A 21,481-nucleotide genomic window follows, 5' to 3' on the forward strand; every position below is an offset into this window, starting at 1 on the left:
GAATTTATTCCTGTTATCAATATATTATGAATTCTTTACATTATGGGGGAAAAAAAGAAACTTTGTCTATTTTGAATGGCAGAAGCAGAAGAGGATTTTAGTTTCTCCTATTCTTGCTTTTTTCTAGTAGTTACAAGTACTACAAGATTTAAGTTAAATAAAAACAAATTCTGTATGCAAAGACAACTGTCATGATTATTTTTAATATATGTATGCATTTCTTATTATTGATGGTCACCTATTTTACACCATGCCTTAATGATGGTCCTGTCCCGTGTTTGTGCTGATTGCTTTTTCCATTTGTAATATAACAGAACATCAGGAGTCAACACATGTTTTTATTCTGTAGTGTCCAAAAAAGTCCAAACCGCTTTATTCGATTGGGAAATAATGAGGTTATTCCATTTGCGCCTATAGAAAATAATTCAATCCCTGGTCCATAACAATATTAGACCAATGAGAATGGGAATGGGGTGACAGTGTGTGTTGTAAAGAATGGACAATCCTTAAGTGCATTCTGAGGCTTTAGCTGAATTTTTCAATCATCCACATCTGGCAATCTTCCACCAGCACCTCCACACTGAAAGCCATAGAGTGATGGAATGACACCACCGTGTGCGTGTGCATGTGCGTGTGCGTGTGTATCAATCATCATCAGCCTTTGTCAATCCACTGCTGGTTGAAGGCTTCCCCTTGATGTTGATCTGCAGTTTCTCTTGTCTAAGTTATGCCAACAAATCTCCTTATCTCATCATCCCATCTTCTTCGGGCAATGTACCTGGAAAATTGCCATTTAATCTTTGCTCTTTAAATAACATTACATAATTGAGTTTTTTCCCCCTTATCCAGTTATTAGATTTTGTATGTCTTGTCTTTCCAAGGATGCATCTTTCCATGCTTTTTGTTGTCTAGAGTCTCATTTCCATGTTAATACCCAGCTTTCAAAGCAATAGGCGAGAACAGGTAGTATGCATTGGGTCAGATTTTCTCTTGAGTGAAATCGGCAAATCTCACAATACGGTTTCTATTTCTTGGAAATCTACTCCATTCCATTTTTACTCTTCTTGGATTTCTCCCAGACGATTCCATGTGCACTGATTTACTGTCCAAGGTAGACAGAACTGTTAATTTAAAAACCGTAAGAGAGAAAGTCAGTCACAAGTAGCAAAAAATGCAGTTAAATGGCAAAATAGATGGGATGATGGATCTGCAGGAGAACTACAGCATTTCAGTCCACCCTGCTACTCCTGCTGGAAACGAGGCTAATAGGAAGATTGTCATATTCCAGGAAATTTACCGATTCCAAACGTACTTCCAGGAAAGGTAAAACCGTGTGTTCGGTTTTGACCATGTTTCACAGAAGAAGAAAATGAATACCTTATTTCTGTACTTTCGTAAATGATCAAAAGTTGTACGAGTGCCACTCCATCAGCGACTGACTTCAAGGGGTTCTGATAAGCTGGCAGGATACTAAAGCTAGCATATAACTGCTCCTTCTTCACCAACACGATGAGATCTGTGTGTAGCTTAACAATCTACACAAAACCATTTTGTATAAAAAAGAACACAATCCTTGCATTAATCATTTATCTACCACATGCCCATTAGAGTCTGTCCTGTATGTGTTGTGAAGAAAAGCACATTGTCTCCTCTATCTGCTGCAGCATGGTCTGAATGATGGTCTTCAGGCTGGGCAGTAGCCTCCCTGTGGCAGTCAGGCTGCCTGAGGTGGGGATGTGAATGAGGGCTGCTCTCCCACTGCTGTGGTACAGAGAGGTGTAGTAGACAAAATCACAAAGGTACCTGGAAGGGAGACATGACAGGTCTGCAATTGCACAGCCACACCATTGACGTGCAGTGGAAGCTGCAGAACAGCAGGTGTGTTTTGAAAATAGTTTGAGGAAGTAGTGATAACTTAAAATATATCCATACAGTTAAGGCTGATTCTGCGTAGATTCGCATAGGTGTCTGCCAACATATTTGCACGTAACGTTAGCGTGTACATAGGGGAGGTGTCACATTAACACATCGCAATCTACAGAAAACGAAGAAGAAACACAAACCGACAGAAGGCGGGGGTGCCAAGGTGTTGTGGGCATGGTGTTGTATGGATGTAAATAAATGCATACTGTTAATGACATGTTACAGAAGCGACGCACACATACAGATACAAATTGCATCCTGTATGTACAGATCTATATTGTTTTCCTATAGTTGGCTAAAGACTTAGAGAACCGCCATAGTCGCTTTTTGTGCAGATTTTGCAATTCAAAAGTAAGTATCTCTGCATATGTGAATTTCTCCCGTATATCCGTTCTTGTATGTTACAAAATATTTTAATTAAAAATAAATATGGCATTTCAGCCACAGTTTATGCTGTAGCCTATACTGAATATAATGGAGACGACATTATGGGCTTTGTAATAAAGTCAGTAATTGTGAAAGAATTATAATCATCTTGATTGGTGAAATACATTTTCTACACATCACGTAGCCTATTAATTATCATCGTTTATTGTATTAGATTTACACCTGACATAGCTCTCGTCTGCCTGTCCTGATCGGCTCATCAAGTTTCTAACTTTCCTTTGGAATTTGGTCTTGATCACGTTGCAGACACAGGTCTCTGAACCAATGCCTTGATCAGTCACCTGGCGAGAGGTCGACTGATGCACAAAATGTATTTTTCCTTACTGCATTTCAAGGGACAAAATACTCATTATGTGGAGGAAATTACGAATGACACAAACTGAGACCCAAAGTTTTGTGAGACCTCTGCACATGTCCAGGCCAGATGAGTGTGAGTACAGTCTGTTTAAAATGCATCTCCTCATCCACGAAATGCATATACATACTCGTATGTCACCAAATCGTTTCTCTGACCTGCTGCAGCGCCTATAGTCATACATTGTACACCAGTTGACCCACCACTAAGCATTTGGCCACGGCTCTCAGAATCTCCCTGCTCAACCAATCAGTGATTGTTTGACTCACAGGACCACAGTGACATGCAACGCGTAGAGATTTCAGAGGAGTGCGTGTATCTTCGCAGATGCATAAATCAGGCTTTAGACTCGATTAAGATCTGTATTAATAACTGTATATTGATGGGCATAGATCTATACCTCCCAGCGTCCCTAGAGTAAATGATGTCCAGCCCCAGCTTCCTCAGGTGTCTAGTCAGGGACTTCATATCGATGACCGAGTCAATTCTCTCCGGCCCCCCTTCAATGCAGCAGTAGTTGGCAGGACAGACCCCACGTACATCTCGCTCTTTGTAGGCCTGGTTCTTGCCACTCTGCTCCACCATAATGGCCCTGCATCCCGGGGCAATGCCCACATGGACTGCCAGCTTTTAAGCACACCAAATGAAATGAAGCCTTGATTAGAGAGGGTAGATATGTCCTGCTTTAAGTTGTTTACCTTGTAAGAGCACAGAGGTGTGTGACTTTACGGTATATTGTTTTGTAATTTTGTATAGTTTCATGCTGGGCACAAACAAAATATAATTTTGGGAAAACAATACTGAGGAATAAGTTATTTACACTTAAGGTCTGAAATCAAATTCCAAAGCCTAAAATACTCTTTTCATAATTAGAAAAGGTGTAACTTAGTTTGCTATTCTGCACTTGACATGAACACACTGCATGGTTTTTGTTGCAAACACTTTCTCTGGGGACAGGGTACCTGGGGCCGGAAGGTTTTCCACAGACTGACAACTAGCTCTTGAGCTTTGCTGTAGCTCACTGGCAGCTCCTTAATATGCAGTTCCACATCCTCTCCCAGCCCGGCCTCCTCCAAACCCTGTGAGAACATAAGAGTGTGTTAACCTCACCCCTGAGAGCAACACACACTAACTGCAGGGTGTGTGTGTGTGTTGGGGAGAGTGTTAGTAGCAATTTAAAAAGTGTTAGTCCTGCATTCATGTAACCAGTTCTCTTCAGTATGATGTAGTACAGTGCGCAATGCAAGAGTGCTGGGATTCTGTAACTGTTAAGCAATCATAACCCTGAGTTGTGTGTAAATTCCTGTTTGCACACTATGCTGAGTGATTTAATGTGCAGATGTTTTTAAGTGCTTGAACCACCAGGGGGCCAGAGACATTACCTCAGCTGGGCGACTCGCCGTTACAAACCCTTTTTAATGAGAACGGTGAGGAAGCGAGGGAAGAGTGCTGACACATGTATTCAGAGCTACAGACACCACATCATGTAAGACTTTACAAGATCCTTCCTTAGTCCCTACCGAGAAGGGAAAGTCATAATTTCTGACAGGGAAAAGAATCTTAGATACTGAAAATTAAACTGTAACAAGAGTGATGAAACAATTTAACAACTTAATGTTTTAACTGGAAATGAAAAATTGCCAATGATCAACAATTATAGAGAAAGAAGACCTGCTAATGTTTATTATGATTATTATAAATTCCTAAATGCAATATAACATTTTACAATACACAAATTACATGTGTGTATCATGTGTATCACCTTCCATTAAACCAACCAACCAATGTGAAAATTATAGCATTCTGCAAAAGGATACTGAATACAAGTATCCATTTCTGAATTATTCCACTTTTGTGAGGTTCAGTAAACACCAGTAAATACAAGTACGCTTTTATTCCTTCCTGGGAATGAACTAATGAAATACTGTTATCCTCCAACCCATCCATGCCCTTTCTCTGTGTGCTATGGGAAGTGCGGGTGAGACAATGTGAGTGAGCTCCAGGGATCTCAATAACATCCCAGAAGTCTCAGCTTGGCAGGGCCTTCAAAGGCGAGGCTCAGCTGTATCAGACAGAGGGCTTTGTCTGTCATGAGCTCAATGTTTGCCTTCAAGTATGTGTTAACTAGAGGAGCTGGGCCTGGTGTGTTTTGATTCCCAAACAAGCAGTTTCACTCTTTGTTTCTGGTGGAAACATTGATTAGCCACACTCAATAACACAGCTGACAGAAACTAAAGTAAAACTCCCCTGAGGCTGGCAACAGAGTTTTTCTTTTTCTTTTTCATTGTCTCTTTGATTTGATTATGAATTAAACTATCTACTTCCATGTCCTCTTGTTATTGCAATGACCCTCCACCAACACACTCACACACCGTAGTTTTATATTCTAACATGTTCCAATATCAAGAAAATGTATTAATATTTGCGTTTGTATTTGTTTAACTTAATACACCACTCAGTCCAGAATGTTCTGGTTTCAATTGATATTAATATAATTGTTGTACTATATTCTCAAATTATTCTATGAAATTATAATCTTGATACAAAGTCGAGGTTAGACTGAAGGAGTTTGAACTGTAATGGTTTCTACATCACCTGCACTGCCTGCCAGCTGGGATTCACCAGGTACTGTCTGAATGGAGCAAACCCTGAAAAACAACACATTATTATTATTATTATTATTATTATTATTATTAAAATGAAACCTCAGTAATTTAACCAATTGAACGAATCTGTAAAATGTATGTACGGCTGCACCCTCCACAGATCAATCCCAATATGGGCACTAGAGGGCGCAAAAACACGCAGGATCATTTCTCCCAATCCGAGCTGGTTCCCTTTGAGTTGACTGTGTGCTTTTAGTTAAACCCACCGGTTAAAAGCAGCACGACTCGCTCCCCGGATGCCATGCGGGCTCAGTGCGCCCCTCCGTCCGCCGCCCCCGTCATTATACAACGCTAACTCTGCGCTCCGCCCATTCCCGTGATTGCATGTATTCATTCATTGTTTTTCCAAGCTTGATTTCAATTATGCACTGAAATGACACTAGCCTGGCGATTCAAGTACATTGCATTCGCTGTATGTGCAGTATGTTTAATATAGAGTCTATATATACGTGTATAAGCTACTAAACTAACCTTTCCACGCACTTCGCAGTGTTTGTTTGCGCACTGCGAGTCACTCTTGACATGCTTCACCTGAAAGTAGTCTAGTCTACATGCAGTAAAACGACCTGCTTGTGATTGTGAGATACAACACAAATGTGTGACGATCAACAACTGCAGCTCCGGTTTGGACCATTTCTCGAAATACCAGCGTCTACACCTGCGCCGCTGCACTTCAAAAACAGCCCTGTGCTTAACACTGATTGGTTGAGACTATTGTCAATCAAAAGGCGGTTTCTGTAGTGTAGTGGTTATCACGTTCGCCTCACACGCGAAAGGTCCCCGGTTCGACCCCGGGCGGAAACACTTTTTAATGCATAACACACACGTTGTCACTATTGCTCCTTCTCCTCATGCCGTCCTTATTTGAATAGTAACGCCCTCTTCGCTTTGCCATCTGGATCAATAGCAAGCTTGCATGCGTGCATAGTACAAATAACGCAATATACTATTGTCGAATAATTACAAAAACATAGTACATCACTTTTAGTACTGATTAAAAAAGAAAATAAAAAAGTAGTAAGGATAGTGTCATCCCCAAACCCTGCAGACTGTAGCTATCGATCTGTCAACAAACTCCTATAAACATGTTGAGATTTTCCAAAAAAGCAGGGCAATTCTGGACTGATCCCGCACTTATGCTGGTTTGCTGACATTTAATCCTGGAATATGATCAGAGCACAGGACAGTGTTACAGAAATGATGCTTGAACAGCAGTCCTACAGGGCAACACTATTGCTATTCCTGACTGCATTGACGAGGTCCCTCCACTTGGGAGTGCCAGTCTCTCGCAAAGCTCAGAGCTGTCCCCAGTGCCAGGGCTGCCAATGAGCGGCTCTGTGCGGCTCGACCCTCCTCCCGCAGCCGCAGCGCTGACTCCGGCCGCCCGTCCAGCAGCGCCAGCGCACACAACGCCGGCTGCGCTCCTGTCCGTGACACCAGGCTGACCTGCTCATCAATCACACTTTTCCTCCGAGAAAACAAGTGACTGCAACCTGTAGTTGCTTCCACTTACAGACTGGTCTCGACTGACTTCAGAAAGCATGTTGCAGTTTAGGAGAACCTTTGAGACCGAGAAGCTGCAGCTTCAAGAGCTCAATAAGAGGCTCAGTCAGTATCTGTCCAGGGTGAAGCAACTGGAGCAAGAAAATGCCTTCCTCATCACGGAGATCAGGACCATCCGGCAGCAGAGGACGGTGGAGGGGGAACATCAGCACATGGCCGAGCTCCGGGAGCTGAGGAAGACGGTGGGGCAGCTGGCTTTGGAGAAGTCCAGAGCCGAGATGGAGCGGGAGAAGCTCTGGCGAGAGTTCCAGCTGGTCCAGGCGCTTTGCTGTGAAGAGTCCGGGGTCTGCAAAGACATCCATGGGGACATGCAAGGGTGCGAGAGGGACTTAAACCAAGCCCTGAAGAAAAACGCCGCACTGGAAGAGCGCTTGTTTCAGCTACAGGATGAGTACAAGTCCCTGGAGGACATCCACAGGCGCGACATGGTCCATCTCCGAGAGCAGGTCCACTGCAGCGCCTTGCCTGTCTTCACCCAGAAGTACCAGGGCCCCCCAGCGCTCACCATGGAAGAAGTGGAGGAATACGCGCTCACCCTGTCCGAGTCCTGGATGGAGACGTTTGACGTGTACCGCAAGAGGGTGGAGGACCTGGAGGAGTCCATCCGGCTGGACGAGAGGAGACTGCAGGATCTGCGCCGGGAGAAGATGCAGTGCGCCTCCGAGTTTGAGAAGCTGCGGGCGGAGGCGGACAGGCAGGGCCAGCTGCAGATCCAGCTGGAGGACGAGCTCATTCACCTGCAGGACAACTTCGTCGTGCAGCTCGACCAGTACCAGGTTGGTTCCAGTTCTGTCTCTGGACTCTCTAACTACACTGTGCTTGTTCTGGGTCTGTTGATCAAGTTTTAGTTATTGCTTTATACATGGGGGGTCTAGCTTCATGTAATATGGTTCAAATGTGCTACTGTGAGTAGTGCCTGCTTATGAGGGGCTGGATGATAACGCCAGAGACAGTGAAATGATACACAATAAAAGTATCCTTAATCGTCAGTTTAGAACAAATGAAAACACACAATCTCGTCAGAAATAGAAATATGCGATCATCAGCTGTACCGTTAGCTCATTCCCAGTAGCCCGATCCTACACAGTGGGGTTTGTTGTGTGTGAAGTGCCCCCCCCCGGGGCGTCTGAGCTCACACAGCACACTGCCAAATGCAGCACAGCTAGCAGGCTCTGACTGGAGAATTACTCACAGGCAGTATAATGTGCCTATTTACACATTTCCAGACAGATCTGCACACGCAACACTCATTAGAACTCAGATGAGAGGGCCACTTTCAATCCAATCCCTTTGTGTTGGAGTAGAAATACCATCTCGGCCAATGCCATCCTCAGGGCAGGGTAATAATTGGGGTGTGGTATGATGTAGGTCATCAAAGACCCTATTGCAGTATTTTGTGTGTGTTTATGTTTTAATTCCAGTACTTTTTTGTGTATAGGTTTGTCTTACTCGGGTTTATATATATATACAGTCTTCATTTAATGTGAGATGGTATGTACCTTTTTATTAACTGTTCAGTGACACATTTTACTGGTAAATATTTAGTTCAATACACCTACTGGAAATAAGCTAAAGCACTTGATGTTTTGATAATATACACTAAAAACAGATTCGTGAGTCATGGGTAAACTACCCTTCTTAATGATAGATTGACATGTGTTGCCTATGTGGAATACCTAGCCTTTTATGTCATATAGTTTTGTTTTTATGAGCATTTTTATTTTAAATACTGGGTTACATTATCAGTGGAAATGGCCAACTTTGCCCCTCTTTAGCAGAACAAACACACGCAGGCTCTCCTGCAGTCATGCTGCTGAAATCACAGTATGGACTTGGTTAAAATGGCAAAGGGTAAGAGCTCATGAGAAAGGTGACAGATGAGTTTGTAATTAAGTTTCAGTGGTATCATTATCCGACTTTAAAAATTGTTCTGTGTATCCACACAGGGGCCACTATGTGTACGCAACAGTAAATACACAACTTAATCCAGCACCTGTTGCGAACCAGACCAGGTCGGTCATGTTGGCTTTTATAGGTCTTGGTGTTGATAAGAAATAGCCCCTTTAGGAGCAGTAGGCTATAAATCGTGAATGGAAAGCTACAACCTGTATTTGTAGTTTGCAATGGGTAATGATATTTCTAGCATATAGAATAATGTGTCTTTTATGGGTGTCTGTGCAGTGCTTCATGGGAGACCCGAGTCACCAAATGAAAGCGGTCCTGCTGCACCAGGGCTAAACATCACATTAGACTGTAAGAAATTGAATTAGCCACATGCAGCTTGTCAGCTCAAACATATTACCCCCACAGTGGTTAATGCTGTTAGCTGCACTAGCCTCTTAAACCCTGTTTCCCAGCTGGTTCACAAATCCTCATAACCTGCCAGAGAGACGACAACATTTAAGCCCGTGGGTCAAGTAATCTTGTGCATTACGAGCCATGTTAAGAAATATGTTTCATCCTCAGGGAGACCCAAGCTGCAGTATGGATTCTATGCATTTGTCTATAAATCAAGGATGTTACATTTGTGAAAAGATCTTGCCCTTTGATCTCTTGATGTGTTGGGGTGGGATCTGGTCCAGAATATGGAGTTGTCAGTATGTTGCTTTCGCCATGGCTCAGTCCAGTGGCTTCTCTCAGTGGAGTGTGCATGCATCATGTCCTTTTACTTCTGCAGAAACACAGGCATGGACAAACCTCCAAAGACACGGCCTGCTGTTGTTTACCTGCTACAACCTTTCTTTGATTTATTAGGGTTGTTCAAGGGATCAGCCTCCTATGGAGTCAGCAGGCTTCCAGCCAGTTAACCATCTGCCCTCCACAAATTAGCCATGACAGAAAAGCCAGCAAGGGAGTCTCTGGGAGTGGTAGACAGCTGTGCAGCAGAAGCAGCACTGCCAGAACATATACATTCAAAATCTCAGGAGAATGAGACAGGGTTCCCTTGCACATAAATGCCACCAATAAATACATACCTGCAAACCAATATGACACATCAGGGTCCAGTACTGGAGGCTGGAAGGGTCTTTTTTATTTTTCAACTAGTTTTGTTTGTGGAATTATAATTCATCACGTCACAAGTGTAAGGACACTAATACATGCCCAATACAGACACTGGTATAGACTGAATAATTAACAGTTCACCTAAACTGATTATACCCTTTGTTGTTGCTGGTCTTAATCTGCCCATTTTGTTTTACACAAACCTAAAAACCTGGATCTCGGGTGGCTCAAAACCTCAAAAGCTTCAAAGGAGTATATATCAGACTTGTTATCACTGTCACTTAAGGGGACTGAATCTATAACCGGATAATGTTGCTGGTTGTTGTCTTGCTCTTGGGCTATGAAGGGAGGGAGAAACAATGCAGTCAACAGAGCCCAACACAGTGTTCTGTTCCCCCAGGTGACCATTGAGCAGCTGGAGGAGGAGCGCAAGGCGTTGGCCGCTGTTATTGCAGAGAAACTGAAAGACCACCAGGAGCTCATGCAGGTTAAGATGGGTCTCAGCTTGGAGGTTGCTGCCTACAGGTAAGGGATTTAAATGGACAAACATCCTAGGATAAACTAAAGGAACTCAAATGACTACTTAAACTCCATGAGGAAACTAATTCTTATTATTTTGTCCAAGTCAACATTCAAAAAGGAACTGTAAACAATGACTTGGTGCGAAGGGTATGTATTGTAGAGTACTGGAAAAAGGCAACTATAAATTACTATACAATATAGCATATATACGCAATACACCAAATGAAGTTTAGCATTATAATATTTTAAATAGTGAGCATGAAGCACAAAACAATAAAATATGTTCCTGTGATCTAATCTTCCACAGTGTCCCTGTGAAGTTCTGTTGTACTGGAGTTAACAGCAAGTTGGTTGTAAAGCAAATAGATAATTAGTAGATAATAGGGGTGCATGCCAGTAAAGCTGGTCCATCACTGGGGTGCAAGAGAGGAGAATGGGTGGGTGTGCGAGCTGAGAAAGTACAGCAAAGCAACAACAACAATTTGATCATGCAAACCAGAACCAGAAGACACAAATGGAAGTTGATCACATTGGAATTTAGGAGAGAAAATGAGAGTTCTCAGTATTTTGCTATACAGTACTCCCATTCTACATCTCCATTAGTTATTTTCCAAAGGATATGTCCAAGATCACGAGTTATTTTATACCTTATTGATGAGATCTGCGGCACTGACTTAAAATACACTATTCACCAAAAGTAGCTTTGTTGGCAAGGAGAGATGGTGGTGGTGGGAGATTGGTAGCTAATATTTTGGGCGAAAAACCTATTCTTTTCATGGGCCTTTAATGTTGAGTTCTCGCAGTGTGTACTACCAAGGCTTGCAAGGGTAGAAAAACCCTGCCACCAGCCATCAACATACGTGAAATATAGAGGGGGAAAAACAGCTTAACTCTTCTTAGCTCGTCTTAGCTTAGTGATGGTATGCTCAGGTGGAAATGTCAGATTGCAGGCAGCCCTTTGGGAGTTTGACATCTCTGGTTTTAGTCACAATAGAGTGTGATACTGTTGAGCTGCTAATAGAGCTTTCACAGCTGGAATTGTGGATTGTCATATTCAGAGAAGGTGCAACAGCAATAACAAACAACTGCAACAGTCCTCTTGTGAATGCAAGAACAGGATTTTCCAATTTGTGCTACTAAGCATCTGCAAAGACTTTTCTTGTATGGAAAATCAAATACAATATTGAAAACAAAACAAAGATGTTCCGTTATTGAACATGTTTACTGTCCGATGATGATGGGAAACATCCTAGTCAATATGATTAGAGTTTGTTAACCTGGAGGAGGAAGTCTGCCCTTAGACTTCCTTAAGCCATTACAACTAGGATTAAAACAAAAAATCCTTTTCTTTTTTTCTTGATGGCTGATTGTGTTAGCTTGTTAACGTTAAAGGCTGTCAGAGCTCTGTGTAATGTTCCACAGCGCCATTTCATATAGTATGTATTTCTTGGCACGTATTTATAGTGATTTCATACCTCACTCTAGCAACAGAACAACTGTTGCTCTTAACTTTGGCAGTAGCGCTCACTAAAGCATTTAACTCTTTCTGGTGATAGTTGGAAATTATAAGAGCTACCCAGAAAATACAATACGAATGTACAATTTGCTTTTTGTGAACCTAATCTTTATTATTGCACATCACTTACTCCTCCTTTAATTATTGTCTTCTGTGTTTTAGCATACATTGCCAAAATGCCAGCAGCATTTCTTGTGCAATAATCTTTTAACCCTTAAGAATCCAGTGTGAGGTCTATGTCACAAACCTTGACCAGACTTGATAAAAATATATTATTCCAATTTACCTCTGCATATGACGTATATATATTTCATACTGGACTCCTCAGTGTTTACAGTTGTGGTGCTGACAAACTAGGCTGTTTTCACTCCAGCTATTTCTTTCTGGGCTTGACGTGTCACTAAAATTAAAGTATATTTTCTTTCGAAAATTGTTTTTCACCCATTAGGTGAACTAAATCTAGAGGAGACATGCATTCATTTGCCAGGACTATCACAGAATAAACTAATTCTGGAGCTGAAGCTGCTTCCCACTGTGTTGCAGCTGTAATACTATAGGGAATGCTTCAGACAGGAAGATGAAAGATGTAGATTAAACAGTGATTGAGGTTAGGTCTTGTGCTCCGGAAGGACAGACACAATGCTCAAGTGAAAAACAGGTGCGTAGGCAATGTGCTGTCCTGTTGTCAATGCCTCTGTTGTTCAAGCTGCTGTAAAATGCCAAGACTGAGCAGAACTCGCCGGAGTCACAATCATAGAGAAAACAGGACTCTTACTAAAGTATGAATATAACAGCATATTTTTAAATGCAGACATTAAAGTATTAATTACATAACGGGCCGTCTCTGGGCTAAAGAGCAGACCAGATGAAGGGAGTGTCCAAGTAAGTTGACAGTATTAATAGGCATGCATTACCTATCTGTGACTCACATGCTATTCTCAGCAGTTTCATGTGCTTTGGATAGCACTATTAGATGCCTACTTCCAAGTCATATTTAAGGAGAGAAGTAGTGCTGCTACATAAATAACACTTTTTATATGTGTTGATGATGTATGGCATAACATTTTACAGATCAGTTTTCATGTTTTGTTTGTTATATAAAACATTTAACATTATTCTCATGAAACAAAAAGTTAGGAAATGGCCAAATCCAATCTTATCCTACGTGAGGCTCATGTAAATCGTGTAATAATTACCTGGAGGCTTTGTGGTTGTACAAAACAAACTTTCCTGAACCTGAATTTTGCATGTTTGAAAACCTCTGTGGTTTGGGTGCAAAAACTTGCAGCAATTATCAGTAGTTTGTTAGTCTTAGTTTGTTCATCTTACTAATTCTAACTGTTGTTATTGGAGCTAGTTTAGTATATCACAGTCAACTCATTGAATCTATTGTGGGCAGTTTGTCTCTTTCTATCTACATGATATGCCTTAGACTTGACAGCCTGTTGCTTATTTCTGAGTGCGGCTGTTTTGTACTTTCCACAGGGCACTGCTGGAAGGAGAGAGAAGAGATCTTTGGACAGATCAGTCCATCAGGGAAGCCCAAAGAACAACAGGTATACTCCTTGTACTTCATGTCACATTCGCTTTATTGTCCGTATTCGACTGTGTAATACAATGTCCACTGATTTTGTGGTTACAGAAAAGTATAAGCAATGCAAATCACATTGACTGTGATGCTTTGATTCTGGTCAACATCTGCTTTCGTTAAAATACTACACTTGTGGGCAAATTCTAATTAAAAAGAATCAGTTTATCTTAAGGCTGTTACTATTTTTGTGTTAACATAGAACTATGACAAGACTATGTATAATTAATGTTTCTGACACAGAATTTAAACAGACTGCAGACCTTGAAATGTTCTTTTTCTTTCCTTAGATATGAGGAAGCCAGTTCACACATACACAGCAAAGCAGTTTGTGAGCAGGCAAGATGGAAGGAAACAGTATCCAATCACCCCTCGTCCTGAAGTCAAATATAAGGAGCAGGCACCAATTGTGAATACAGCCTCCAGGTCAAGTCAGTTTAGAAGTTACGGAGTCACAGAATCTGTCCCAGTAAGTGTTTCCAGTCGAGTTCTGCAAAGTTCCACAGCCAGAAGAGACATTCCCTCTTTTGTCAAAGCCTCACAGATCTCCACTGCTTCCAAGACTGATCTCCCTCAAAGAAAGAGCACAGAAATCCAAAAGAAAATCATAGAAGAACAAACTGTGAACACAAAAAATGTAGCAAATGCAACTGTTAACCTTCAGGGTTTGGCCAGTGCCTCCAGGACTAGCTCTGGGCTTTCACCCACAGCAGACAAGAAGTCCACAGTGGAAGAGATCCAGCGAAGAATGGTGAAAGTTACATCACCTAGTAAGATACAGGAAGAGAGCAGAGGGAATGTCAAAGACATCAAAATTGTTACTATAAAGTCTAAAGAAGAAAGTGAGAAAGCACACGTCTTCCCTGTGAAAATGGCACCAGCTGTAGACAGTGGAGAAGTAAAGGTAACATTGCAGGGCCTTCAAAACCTCACAGGCGTCAAGAAAGCGGGCTTTGCAGAGGAAGAATTGCAAGGGCAAGTTTCAGATAAATACACTTGGGAATCAGAGATTAAACCTCACAAGGATGTTAAGCAGACAGTTCCAGAATACCAGCAGGACATGAAGAATGCAACCATTGAAGAAAGGATATTAGATACGATATCCATGCAAGAAATCCTTGACAAGGTGGTGAAACCAGCTGGTTTGGAAACAATGCTCAGCTCCTCCCCTGACTCCAAGATCACTTACCATATTGAGAAAATAAAGGGAGGAGATGGAAAAATGAAGACTGAGATTGTCCTGGAGTCTAAAGTACAGGAGAATTTGGACATCTCAGATGATTCAGTCCTGGATGAACTTCTCAACAAGGGGGTCAAGAAAGTTGCTTTGGAAGACATTAAGGGAACCCCAACCGGAAGCATGATTGAGAACCTTCTCAGTCTTGGCCTGAAGGAAGGAGAGAACCTGGAGAACAAGGCGGTCAATGTGGAGATCATTGAGGAACCCCTGGAGGCTCACAGTGATGAGGAAAATGAAGAGAATCCCCCACCTCAGTTCTCTAAGCCCTCATCAATGTTCTTCCAGATTGAAGAGTTGGAGAATGCTCCTCAGGCGGCCAAACCATTGGAGATCAGCACCGAATCCACAAAAGTCTCCATGCCCACTGGAGAATACAGGAAGGTTAAGCAATTTCAGCAAGGTGCCACTGACCTGAATTCTCCATTCATCACTCAGGTCCAAGAAACTGAGTATTTCGTCTCCACACCTGATGATAATCTTTCAGAGCACGAGGAGAGCGGATTTGCATCTTACGAGCAGTACGCAGTGGCCCATGACATATCTGCGGAGGACAGGTACTGGCAGGAGGAGCCAATGTCTAGCCATGGCCAAAGCTTTGCAGATGAAGACATTTACAGAACCACACATGTACATACAAGCATGAGAACAACTGGTGGTGAACACAGATTGGCCAGGGACAGTTTCCCTGAGTGTATCATAGAAGAAGAAGTTGAAGTCCCCCATGGAGTTCAGGAGTCGGTGCTCGAAATCTTGAAAGAGGATGCAGTGGATCCCAAGCAGCAGCTGAAAGGGGCTTTGGATCATCTCCAGGGTAAAATGTCGGACAATTTAAAAGAAGAATTTGAGATTTTGAACAGAAACGGTCAGGAGGGTTCTGACAACGTGGCAGTCGACATCAGAAAAGTGCAGCAGTCTTCAGACAGCGGCTTGGTCACCATTGTTGCAGAAATCAATGTTCCCCAAAATCTAGAAGATTCGGGACTGTGGGAAAAACAGAATGTTGAGTCTTCTGAGGAGCAGATCATGTCAGGGCGACAGTTCGCCAATCCAGAAATGCACCCAGGAATCAGAGGCAAGGGAGGAGAAAAGAGTCTTTTCTCCTCTGGGGATGATGACAGAGAGTTTACAGTTAAAGTCGGTAGAAATCAAGATGTGAGAGTGCAAGGTATGTCTTGGGTGTCTGAGAGCGAGGAACCAGAAAGCACCAGCACAGGGGAGTCAGTGAATGAAGTCAACAAAACAGTCAAACACATTAAACTAAGTCCTACTGAAAAGTCGTTCACTTTTCAGATGGATGTCACCAAGGTTACGTCGACAGCCACTAGCAGTGGCCCCCATGAAGCGCAAGTGTTCTACTCACAGGCTGAGCTCACTGAGGGAGCCAATGACAGGGAAGTGAGAGAGGGTGTCTACAGCTATGTGCAGAGGGTGACGGGAAGTGATGACGAGGGCCAAGTGATTTCCTTTGGCAATGAGAGGGAGGAACAGATGGAGATGTGGAATCCCAGCAAAGACCATACAGCTGAGCAGCATGCCTTTACCAGAGTGGTACAGACCCAAAGAATAGTGGATCCCCGTTCAGTGATAAGTGAGGAAAGGAAAATTGCAGCTATTTACCTTGACAGCACTGAGGAAGATTAGTTAAGATTTCATAGTATGATTTTGTTGACAGTAATCTGTATTTTGATGTGCTAGCAATAGCTAAGATGATGATAATAGTGGCAGCACTATGGTTTAATATCTTAAATCACCTATAGCCCCAGAATTAAGTGAAAATATATTAATCTATGTTAGAGAAAGCCTTTAAATATTCTTGAGGCATTTTATCCTAACAATATCATTGCTGAATTATGCTTAATTTAGTTTTTTAAAACAAGACAACATTTTTTTATAGTGGCTGAGCTTCTAAGCCCTGCCCTACATAAAATAAAAAATGCTTGTTTAATTATAAGCAATTTGCAATATAACTTCGACATGTATTTTAATCCTTAGAGGAGCATAATTTTGTTTTGTTAGGGGTTTCTATTCTACAGCAGCACACAATTCCAAAGATTCTGTTTGTGGTTTTCTGCATCTAAAAGTTTTGTTTGTTTGATTGTTTTTTTTATATGCATTTATTTTTTTGTACTTACTTTTGAATTACTTTTATCGAAATATAGCTTTATTCTGACAGGTCTAAAAAAAACTTTAACCAAAATAAAATATATATACAGCTCTGGAAAAAGAGATCATTTAACATTGATTTCAGAACTTGGAGTGGTCTCTTAATTTTTTCCAGAGCTGTATATATACATACATAAAAGCTTTTGTAGTAAGGTGTGTAACATACATGCCTTTTCGTATAACGTTTCATGTATGTTGCAATCTCAAATGCTTGAAATCACCTGTGACATACATATATAGCCATTTCCTATCTCTGTTTAGTAATCTGTGTCTGTATGAACATATTGAGAGTATGTGTTTGGGACATTTCTCTCCTGGTCCTATAATATTTAGTAGGACATTATGTCACTTTCATTGGCACCTCTGGCCTGTTTTGGCTCGGTAGTACTGCAGACAGTCCATCAACAGAGGGTGTGACTTGAGGACAGCAGATGTAATTTACTACAGCTTTATATGGGAATAACGGAGTGATTCATCCCCTACAAGTGTTTGACAAAGAATAGGAGTATTTAGTAACTTTTTCATGTGAAGAAATACATAAATATATATGAATATAACTTCTGATTAAAAGTATGTGGTTTAAGGGTCTGATCAGTTTGTGGTCGGTATTTTGTGTTACAGTAAGAAACCCTTTCCAGAATGAAGGTTTTAGTTTCTTCTTTTTGTTTTACTGTGTTGATCTTGTAATCCTTAAATTGCATTAGAGGTACAAGCTTTTAGCATGTGTTCTACCATTGTCCTTGTGACTAGGGGAACACTTAAGGCTACAGTGTGCTTGCAACACAGATAGTTTATTTTCTTTTTGACGCTGCTATGGAATAAAGCAGGCTGGAACCTCAAAGCATGCTTTTTAAAATTCAATTTTTTTACTTGTGGTTATTTTGGGTGCAAGGTTTCACTAATCCACAGCACGTGTGACCCACAGTTGTGTTTACATAATGGCTTTAGCTATTCCAGAACCTCTCATAAGCCTAAATACACTTATCCTGAACAACTAGAAATCAAACACTTTGAGCTCCTGAAATTCTAGTGTTGGGAACACGTTATAATAATGGGCATGCATTTTTAATGAATGAATGTATGAATCCCACCAGAATGCCTCACGCATTTCCACTGAGTTCTGCTGTTGATCACTTGTATAAGCCCAAACCCCAAACTGAGTCTGTAACCCTTTTCCTAACCCTGACCCTAACCTTGTTATACATGAGCTTATCGGCAAAACGCATGAAGTGCAAAATTGATTAATGTGTTATTCCTGTGGTATTCATACAGCAATTCATTAAGAAACGGTGCCTATTATTGTAAAGTGTGCCCTACTGCTTTTGAAGCCTGGTTTGTAGTCTCTGGAAACCAGCTAAATAAATAAATTGACATTGAATTTATTCCATTAAATTAAAGGGTTGTATGGACTACAAAATCCGAGTTACACAGGAGAACAGAATTGGGTGCTTTTTTTAACCGCAAATGCACAAATTAAAAATTAGTTGGAATTCTGAAAAGAAACAAAGTAGTGCTGTGCTGTTTGCAATAGTTATACAAACACACATGCTGAATGTAATGAATGTGACCTCATCAGATGCATTTAAAGTTGCAAATATTGTGTAAGTATAGCTTCATCAGCACCTTTTCATTATTCTCTCACTACTTCTTGTCATGTGCAGTTCCTAGTCTGTAAATCGGACTTGCAGCACAGGATTCCTCAAGAGCTGTGTGCAATCTGCCAAAGAAACTGCATCGGTATTTTACACAGGTGGAATTGATACTGGAAGTTTGAATCATCAGTCCGCAGACAAAATGGCAACTGCTGTTCCTAGAAAAAGTATTAACAGTATTGAATTATTTAGATTGGACTGATTTCTTTCTTTTGACTGTGCACCTCAAGTGAGAACGCTCGGATGAGTACTGCCTAGTTTGTGCATGTCCTGCAAAAACATCCCCCCAAGAATACAGGCTTGAACAACATGAATTAAAAGTCGAATTATTGTGTGAATATTAACATTACTTCCTTTTCATGCACCAGTGTGGTTTATACACTACAGGACACACATTTGCATTCAGGGAGTTTTCCCTCATTGCATTAGTTTACACACTACCTGTATTAGCCATTCCTGTTGTTAAATAACATTAACAACACTCACTGTGTAGCAGGTCCCCTTTTAATGCTGTGGTCCTTTTGAACACACTGGGAAATGACAGCTCAGCTGGTGATCTCAAACACCTTAACTGAGTCCTGTAGTCCTGCAGCACTAGTAGTATGGTTAACAAATATCTCTTGCAATGCAAATAACTTTGCAGTGAGTCTCTGAAACAGTGTAACTGGTATTAACTGCAGATACTAGCCTATTTTTATCAGTGCAGTCCAAGGTGAAATCTTATCAAGGGTTGATTTAAAATTGTTCAACAGGAATAGTTAAGCTCTGTTTAGAGACATTTTACAAGGGGGAGGGAGGGGTTGGCTTGTGAACCAAATTATCCCCCTGCGCCCCACCCCCGGATTCTGGCTCTGTATCTGGCAGATTACTATCTCGTGTACACTGGAAGAGGGAGGCTAGGTTTTCAATGAAAAAAAGGCTTTTGCATCCGTTTAATTTCTTCATTAAGCAAATTGAAAACATTTTCATATATTTGGCAGCTTGGCATTTTACACAATTGTCTTTGCACAAATTAGTGTTAAAAAATAATAAAAAAACAAGTCATGAAAGCTTGCTCCCGAGTCTGTGTTGTTCTTATAGTGAAGTTCTGTTTTGTTCTGTTATGCCTCAGTCCATTGAAACAATATTTCAGTTCACCCTGTAGTGCTGTTAGATTTCCCAACATACCTCTTCTCAGCTCTTTTAATGCCATATTTAAAGTTTTCAAGTTTAACTATGGTCACGTTTTCCTCCTGCAAATTAATTAGATGCTTTACTGAGAACATTGCAACAGAGTGCCCAATGCGTTTTGTCCACAATCACTCAGAAGTTGCCTTTCTTGTTTTGTTATGGGGTCCAGGTGAAGACGTGCAAAACTCCATGCAGTTTTCAAGGCACTCCTCCAAATGAGTCTTGAACTTGATATTGTCTTTAATAGCAGAGTGGAAATGCAGATCCATTAGTTGTTTGAAGTAGTCATGAAAACGTGATGCCCTTTCACTGCGTGGAGCTGTGCATCCAATGTCCAGATTAGAACCAAATTACCCAACTCCCTTTGTGGTCAGATTGGAGCAGACATGTTCATTAACAAAATACACACCTCAGAAGAAGATATTAGAAAAATATACATGTGATCATTTTAACTCTGTACTGAAGAAAAATGTACCTTCCGAGAGCCTAGTAAAATACAGCTCTCCCATTCTCAATCACTTTTCCATTTAAAGGACACATTTACTTATTGTAATTTGTGTAGAACTTCCCCTTGTGCTAGTCCAAGCCATGATCAGTGACTTTTGCTCCTCCCAGTTCAGTATGGGAAGGCACAACAGCACAAAAAGGAGGCCTGTCTCTCAAACTGCCTGTGTTCTGCCGTCTCCCACCAACCTCCAGAGCCCTGGGAAGAATAAACACAGGTGACGTGTTGTACAGTATAGTGTTCCACATTCCACAACGAATCTTGATCATTATTTATATATATATATATACACACACACACACACACACACACACACACACACACACTAGTGTTGCTGTGCTTGTAGTGGTGAAACAGGACCACCACAGGGTAAACTGTGCCTTCTCGGATCCTGGGGGAGGTTATTAGCGGGGGGAGCACATGATGAGCTGCATCCCCCGTGAGTGCTTAACTAGATCGATAAGCAGGAAGTGGGTAAGGGAGGAGTGACTGGGGAGTAGAGTGGAGAGAACAACAAAGAGTGAAAAATAATTGATCGCGGTAAAGAAAATTGGCTTTCGAACATGGATTTGAAACAGGAATATGATTTAAATTGTTTTGCTATTTGTTCCATTCATCTTTGATTAGTTACATATTTAGAAAGGGACCCTTGAAATGTGTAGGTAGACTCAAAGAGGAGTTAGGATTTGATCTGGGTTTTGAGTGTTTGGTTTGTGTCACGGAGCACTGTACAAATATAGCAATTCCAGTCACCATATCCCTGCCCTCTGTAAGCTGCTGTTTCTCTAGACCCCACCTATTTACGTACCCAGCACTGTGGACATTCCCCCACGGTACCACTATATATACAGTACTGTGCAAAAGTTTTAGGCAGGTGTGAAAAAATGCTGTAAAGTAAGAATGCTTTCAAAAATAGACATGTTAATAGATTATATTGATCAATTAACTAAGAGCAAAGTGAGTGAACAGAATACAAATCTACATCAAATCCATATTTGGTGTGACCACCCTTTGCCTTCAAAAGAGCATCAATTCTTCTAGGTACACTTGCACAAAGTCAGGGATTTTGTAGGCATATAGTCAGGTGTGTGATTAAATGTCATTAAGAACTATCTTCAGCGTAAAGAAGAACAAGGAGTCCTGGAAGTGATGGTATGGCCCCCACGGA

At 41.4% G+C, this 21,481-nt stretch overlaps 3 protein-coding genes and 1 non-coding gene across 4 annotated transcripts in view; 2 read left to right on the forward strand and 2 right to left on the reverse strand.

The window, feature by feature from the left end:
* Nucleotides 1–2: 2 nt before the first annotated feature.
* On the reverse strand, nucleotides 3–6,934 carry pgpep1l (pyroglutamyl-peptidase I like). The gene is made up of 5 exons (XM_066702854.1): nucleotides 6,923–6,934; nucleotides 6,661–6,837; nucleotides 3,688–3,804; nucleotides 3,126–3,352; nucleotides 3–1,803 (listed from the first exon to the last, which is right to left on the reverse strand). The coding sequence occupies exons 1-5, from the start codon at nucleotides 6,932–6,934 to the stop codon at nucleotides 1,605–1,607; spliced, it is 732 nt and encodes a 243-aa protein (XP_066558951.1). The 3' UTR covers nucleotides 3–1,604.
* Nucleotides 6,123–6,195, forward strand: trnav-cac (transfer RNA valine (anticodon CAC)). The gene has a single exon. It is a non-coding gene; the product is annotated as a tRNA-Val (tRNA).
* synm (synemin, intermediate filament protein) lies at nucleotides 6,748–19,692 on the forward strand. Its single transcript, XM_066701951.1, has 4 exons — nucleotides 6,748–7,730; nucleotides 10,358–10,482; nucleotides 13,481–13,551; nucleotides 13,874–19,692. Exons 1-4 carry the CDS (start codon nucleotides 6,933–6,935, stop codon nucleotides 16,462–16,464), a joined length of 3,585 nt encoding a protein of 1,194 aa, XP_066558048.1. The 5' UTR covers nucleotides 6,748–6,932; the 3' UTR covers nucleotides 16,465–19,692.
* Nucleotides 19,556–21,481, reverse strand: part of ttc23 (tetratricopeptide repeat domain 23) — a 28,359-nt gene continuing 26,433 nt past the window's right edge. Inside the window, exon 11 of the mRNA XM_066701952.1 lies at nucleotides 19,556–20,511. Within this exon, the coding sequence (XP_066558049.1) occupies nucleotides 20,385–20,511 (127 nt within the window). The 3' untranslated portion in view covers nucleotides 19,556–20,384. The remainder of the gene's footprint in view (nucleotides 20,512–21,481) is intronic.

This window comes from Amia ocellicauda, chromosome 4 (assembly GCF_036373705.1).
Source record: "Amia ocellicauda isolate fAmiCal2 chromosome 4, fAmiCal2.hap1, whole genome shotgun sequence".
Classification (NCBI taxonomy): Eukaryota; Metazoa; Chordata; class Actinopteri; order Amiiformes; family Amiidae; genus Amia; species Amia ocellicauda.